We start from the raw sequence: 6,883 nt of genomic DNA, 5'->3' as shown, positions 1-6,883 counted from the left end.
TAACCGCTAAGTAACCGTTAATATTGCAGTGAATTTTTTAAAAGGAAGTTTCTTGCGACCTTTTAAAGGAAATATTCTAGAAGAGAAAACAACATTATTTTTTTCTTAAAAAAATATTATTTCGTGTCGACTTTACGCCGGAAAGCATACATCTCACGAAAGGGCAACTTCGTCAAACAAAATTGAAAGTGAAATTGTACGGCATAAACAGGGGTAGTTCCGTCAAATAACGGAAATAAAAGAAGGCCCTGCCAGGTCTGCAACAGGCTGAAAAATCAACTTGCCGTCAGATAAATTATTTTAATTTTAATATTTTTTGCCCTTTTCAATTTGATCAACGACGAAAACGAAGAAACCTACCGAATTTAAATAAAAACTCAAAATTTAGAAAGAAAAAACTAAAACTAAAATATTTAAAAATAAAATATATGGAAACGGAAATAGTTAGAGAGAAACAAGAAGAGGAAGAAGAAGAAGAAAGCGAGACGATATTAAAAGAGAATTGAAATCGAAAACCAAATAACGTCTCAGAAACTCGAAAAGCTTTTTTGATTCTTCGAAAGCTTTTCTCTCCTTCTCACTCTCCGAGACCAATCTGAAGCCCTAGCCCCATCCATTAATGGCGTCCTTATTGCTTCTCAAGCAATCTCCGTGAGCGTTTCTCCGTCGGCGACACCGGAAATGGCCGAGAAGCCGCCGCCGGCAATACACATCGCGTCATCCCCGTCGGCTAGGGTTTCGGGTTTAGTTTCAGTTTGTTCTCGGCGGAGTCCGACCTAGAAGCGTTTGGCACCGTCCGATCAATCGAAGGAGGGGGAATCTTTCTCGTATCTAGAGGCAGGAGCAAGCCGGGGCCGTCGGATCGTCGCCGTAATGGCGAAAGGAGGGTTCTTCCTCGAGAAGCTTCGGAGGTGCGTACGGACGGTGTTCTTCATGGTGACGATGTTGGTTTCGCTGCTGGTCTCGTCATTACCGGTGCTGGTGGCTATAGGCGACGTGTTGGTGCCTTGCGTTCTGATCTCGAGTTTTACATGCGTCAGGTGTTATGGTTTCAAAGAGCATTTGAATCGATATGCCTTCAAGAGCTCTCTCACCGATATTCCTCTCGTCTCTGTTATTAGATCTCTCATCATTACTTGTATGATTCTATTACCGCTTTTTAATCAGCTTCCTTCTCATTTCTTTCCTTTTTCTGTGCATTTATTTTCATCGAGATTTTCATCCCTTTTTTTTGTTGCCAATTTTATTTCTCCTGGCGAATCAAAAACAACTTCTTTCATAGAAAAATCCGACTCAATTATTGAGAATAATGGAAATTCGACTATTGATGCTGGCTGACTTGTTGTATTCGTCACATTTTTTCTTGCTCGGTTATAGCGTTGAAAGCAGAGGAAAATACTTTTATTTGTGCTTGTTTTTTCCGCTTCCTCTTTCTTCTTCTCTTTTTATATCCTTTTCAAATTAAAGATTAAAGGTGAAGCAGTCATCATTCAGACCAGATGTTTTTCCCCCTAAACAACCGATTTTTGTATGATTTTGTTTGAAATACTGTTTGGGAAACTTGAGAAATGAATCTTGCGCAATCCAAGTGTTTGAGCTTAATTTAAAATTGGCATGGTTCAGATGGGTTTGCATTGTAATCAAATAAATTGAAGCGAAAGATTCATTCGGTCATATATTATTTGTTTCTTTTATCATTTCGCTGATATGTGCCTATCTATTGATTCATGATACAGGTGTTTATTCTATGTGTGATGGCCCTGCTCTATCACACGGTCCATATCTTGGAACTGTGTCTATATGTTCCTTCGCATCAATTCTTCTTCTTTCAGTTAAGGCTTGTGTTTTTACTGTAAATTCTCAAATTGAGGCAGAAGCTTCATCTTCCCCCTCAAGGCGGAGGCTCCACCTTAAGAAGTCATGGGGTATGCCTGTCTTGTTTCTCTCATCACTGGTTTTTGCCCTTGGCCATACTGTGGTGGCTTATAGAACAAGTTGCAGAGCAAGGAGAAAGCTCCTATTTCACCGAGTTGACCCTGAAGCGGTATGTTTTTTTTTTTTTTTTTTTTTTTTTTTTTTTTTGAAATTATTGGGTTTTTTTGGCTTTTCCCACGTCAGTCTTCAAGATAGATCATCACTTTATACCAGAAATAATGCGGATCAAAGTTGTTTTTTTTTTTTTTTTTTTTTTTTTTTTCGTTAGAATGATATGGTTATTTGTGCATTTCGTAATTGCTGAAGCTTTCATCTTTTCTAAGATTTTGTGTTCTTTCCATTCTTTTTCTACTGGGAGGAAATTTTATGGAGGATACTTTAATGTTGAATTTTTTACGAGATTCAGTTTGTTCTTTCTAATATATGTTCGTGTACTTCTCACAGTTCTTCTCTTCAAATGAACAGGTCCTCTTGTGTAAAAATGTTTTTTCTGGCTACCAGAAGGTCCCACGATCTCCCACTCCCTCTGGGGGTAAAACCCCGAAAAGTGATGGTGAAACAAAGCGGAAGCACTTTGGGGTTGCTCGTGATGAAGGGGAACTTCCGGTCAGAGTACTTGCAGATGTTGATAGCTTATTCATCCAATGCCAAGGGGTTACGCTCCATTACAAGCTTAGTTTGCCTGGTTCTCCGCTTCGTTCCTTATCGTCCACTACGTTTCTCGATTCTGATCCCAGTGGAAGGTCCTCACAAATTGCTATGGGAAGGCCAACACCTGATAAGCATCTGTTACATTTGTTTTCAAAAAGCCAGTATAATCTACATCGGAGCTATAGCAATCAATTTCAGAGCTCATCTTTGTATGCTCCACTATTGGATGGCTCCACGACTTCTCCTGTTCTTTCCGAAGAAATTCCTCCCTTGAGCCTAGATGCTGGTAAAGAGGACGAAGTGCATAATATGAATTCCCCAACTTTGGAGAAGGATTTGGAAGGAGATGGACAGTTTGGTATTGTTTTAGTGCATGGTTTCGGTGGAGGAGTTTTCTCATGGAGACACGTGATGGGGGTTCTGGCTCGGCAGGTTGGTTGCAGAGTTGCTGCTTTTGACAGACCTGGCTGGGGATTAACCTCAAGGCTACGTAGGGAGGATTGGGAGGAAAATGAAATGCCTAATCCTTACAAGCTTGACAGTCAGGTAATTGCCACTGATCTATTGTATCTCTTTTGTTTTTTTAATGAACTGTAAATACTCTGTTCTCACCTCTTAGCTAGAAGCTCACTGACACAAACAACACTCAAGCAAGCCCACTATAGGCCATCTTGGACCTAAGCAAAGTGTTGGCAGGTGGTAACGCATTTAATTTAACTTCGTGCCGTGTTTATGTTTATTAGTGGACTAGTAGAGGTTTATTATGCAAGAGAGAAATTGTTTATCTAGTAACTGGGGGACAATGGATGCTTGCGTTGGGTTTACTTGGCCTAGGTTGTTATCTACTTTTCATTTCAGCAATCTATTTGGGAATGAATACTGTATTTAGTGTTTGAGTATTTTAATATTTCTGGCTTCAGGTTGAACTGCTTCTTTCTTTCTGCGCTGAGATGGGTTTTTCCTCAGTGGTCCTTGTTGGTCATGATGATGGAGGGATTCTGGCTTTAATGGCTGCACAAAAAGTTCAAGCATCTTTGAATTCTTTCAATGTGTGTATGCTTCCTTACTTTCCAGCAAGTACACATCTTAAGATATTTTGTTATCTTAAGCTCCATAGGTTTATCTCACGATGTCCCTCGTTTTATTTTTTTGTATGTGTGCGGGAGGGTTGAATATAATTTACTGGACGCCAAATACAGAATGGTTAATATGTTGCAATGAGTGTCTTTGTTTTTGAATGCTTACAAGTCTCTAAAATGCATCTTTTTAATCGTTTCATTGTACTTTCTTTACGCATCGTTCAGGTTACAATTAAGGGGGTGGTCTTATTAAGTGTTAGCTTGTCAAGAGAGGTGGTTCCTGTCTTTGCAAGAATTTTAATGCGTACATCACTGGGGAAAAGGCACCTGGTGCGTCCTCTACTGCGAACAGAAATTACTCAAGTGGTGAATCGGCATGCATGGTATGATGCTACGAAGTTAACGACAGAGGTTTTGAGTCTGTATAAGGTATGGGCTATGACTAGCAATATTTAGAATTTTCCACTTATTTAAAATTTTAATAGATTTCCCTCAACATGGAAAAATAAATAAAGCACTGGTAAAGGCGTGATACTGCGGTTTATATGCCTCCTGGCGTCTCTACTAATAGAATAATTAATAGCTAAGGGCCCCGAGTAACTTACGAAATGAAAGTTTGGCCAAAATTCCTGTCATCTCCTGCTGCTTTCTCTTTTATGTAGTTACTGACTAACAGGATTTTCTTTAGTTACTGAATAACACGTTTTGCACCATTCTCACCTAGAATAATCTTTTTCCTTGGGCCTTGGCACTTTAACCTTTTTCCAGGTTGAATGGCATAATCCACATTCTGTTTACTTGTGTTTTGTTTTGTTTTGTTTTGCATCAGGCTCCTCTTTGTGTAGAGGGATGGGATGAAGCGCTTCACGAGATTGGTAGACTGTCATATCAGACAGCCCTTACTCAGCAAAATGCAATATCTTTGTTGAAGGCAGTTGTAGATTTGCCTGTGTTGGTAATTGCAGGTGCTGAAGATGCCCTTGTCCCTCTTAAATCTTCTCAGGCTATGGCTTCAAAACTTGTAAATTCTGTAAGTAATTTTCTTTTATTATTCTGTTTTTACCTTTAGAATGTTCACGGACTAAACCAAAACTAATTAACACATTTAAGCCGGTAGTGAATGGTAAAAATGAAAACAACCTCGCCCTTGGATGTTTTCCTACACATTTATAATTTTATACCTGGAAACTGGAAAATTATATGTTCAGCTGGATTTCATAGGAAATTCTTTGTATATGTTAAATTCCTCGAATTTAATGATGACATTTTGGTATGCAGAAACTGGTTGTGATTTCTGGATGTGGCCACCTTCCGCACGAGGAGTGCCCGAAGGCATTGCTTGCTGCTATATCACCCTTCATAAGCATACTTTTACTAAAACAATGCTCACAAAACCAGTAGCGTAACTTCTTTTGACTTATAAGTAGGGATTTATCGGTTGTAGGGCGGGTTTTCCTTTTCGTTCTTCTTTCTCTTGAAGCAATTTATCCAAAGAGCAAGAGAGTAGTGCCATCTCTTCTTTTGGGTATTTTTGATGCGTTAGTTTGGGGCCTTACCCTCTAATTCTCTAGGGTGTTAGCTCTTTCATTGTATTTTTCGTTTTTCTTTTCTTTTTTTTTTTTGGCCTTTCATTTCTTTGCTTTGGAATGTTTATTCTCACCAATTGTTAGTTCCACTAAAGTGGTGGAATGGAAGATGACGTATATTTTGTAGATTTGATCAGCTTTGAAATGCATGCATTTAAACCATGCTTTCGTCCATTTGTTTCCTGATTTTTCACTTGTAGCTATAGATAGATATAAAGGGAGTGACTATGATAACGAATTCTATTCTATAACGTACGTAATTCAAAGCGTTGGATTAGATCGGACGGCTTGAAATGGTCACTCCACCCACAGCGGATGCCAACACGGTGCGAGCCCCAGATCCCCTGGCCTCTGGTCGGCAGCGAGGACGTGCGATCTTGCCTCCCCCCCCCACGATGGTGTAACTTGTGTTGAAAAGCTGAGAATTCTGTCTAGTTTTTTGCGGTTTAGTTCTTATGCTTCAATTTAAAAAAAAAAATCTATAAAACCATAAAATTCTGTTTTGGACCGGATTAGAACATCTTGAAAGTTGAAATTTATGTTTTGCAGGTATTAATCCTATCATTTCCATGTGATGGAAGACCTGCCATTAAAGGCTGTATTTTTTTTTCTTTTTCGTTCCGAGTTCTTTTAAAAGAAGGCTAAATTAGATGTTGCAAACGCTGGGTTTTCTCTCCAAAATCAAATTCAACGCACTCTCAAATATAGCTCAAAGGGGGATAAAGAGTTGACACTCTGACATAAAAAAACAGATCAGGGTTTTGATTTATAATTCTACTACCCAAGGACATAAGCTGACCGTGGCACTGAAGAAACACAAACTGATATCTATGGTTGCATTATAAACTCAAAACGTTGTATTATATCAGTTTTTGACATAGACTTAGTGTGGTATTGCTTTTTCCTCTTAAAATCAACTTCTGCTTATAGCATAAGCTGATTTTAGTGCTTAGTAAATCTCCTCAAAAGTATTTTTTGAAGACAACTTTAACTTTTAGATTTTGCGGGAATCAACAAAGTATAATTAATAAAACTTTCATAATACCCATACTCCTAATGAAATTTAAAATTTACAATCTTCCCAATCTAAAATTCAGACTCGTAATATAATATAATAACAAATAATATCATAATTATATTAATAAATATAATATTATTATTTTATCATATAATATGATATTATAATAATATTATGATTATTTTAATAATATGATATATTAATTATAATATGATATTGTAATTATTATTTTATAATATATTATATACTATATTGTATTGATATAATTATATTTATTATATTAATAATATTACAATAATATTATTATAGTATATTGATATAATTATATTTATTATATTAATAATAATATAATAATTAATATAATTAAATATTAATATAATCTTATAATTCTAATATTATTATATATTATAATGTATTACACACGTTATGGTATATAATATTTCTTATGTGATATTATAATATGTTTTATAATATTATAATTATATTAACTATTTTAATAATATTATTATATTATATACCATAGTTATATAATATGTTATTTAATAATAAGTTTATTGTATTATATTAAATATAATAATAAATATACATTATATTGTAATTATATATATTATATT

General features: G+C 36.2%; 1 protein-coding gene across 1 annotated transcript; it reads left to right on the top strand.

The window, feature by feature from the left end:
- Positions 1-441: 441 nt before the first annotated feature.
- LOC21388625 lies at positions 442-5,413 on the top strand. The gene is made up of 7 exons (XM_024170354.1): positions 442-1,138; positions 1,737-2,044; positions 2,401-3,132; positions 3,507-3,635; positions 3,891-4,094; positions 4,495-4,695; positions 4,944-5,413. Exons 1-7 carry the CDS (start codon positions 874-876, stop codon positions 5,064-5,066), a joined length of 1,962 nt encoding a protein of 653 aa, XP_024026122.1. The 5' UTR covers positions 442-873; the 3' UTR covers positions 5,067-5,413.
- Positions 5,414-6,883: the final 1,470 nt, after the last annotated feature.

This window comes from Morus notabilis, unplaced genomic scaffold (genome assembly GCF_000414095.1).
Source record: "Morus notabilis unplaced genomic scaffold, ASM41409v2 Scaffold17, whole genome shotgun sequence".
NCBI lineage: Eukaryota > Viridiplantae > Streptophyta > Magnoliopsida > Rosales > Moraceae > Morus > Morus notabilis.
Note: the sequence above shows the minus strand (reverse complement) of the source record. Positions and strands in the feature narration are given on the sequence as shown.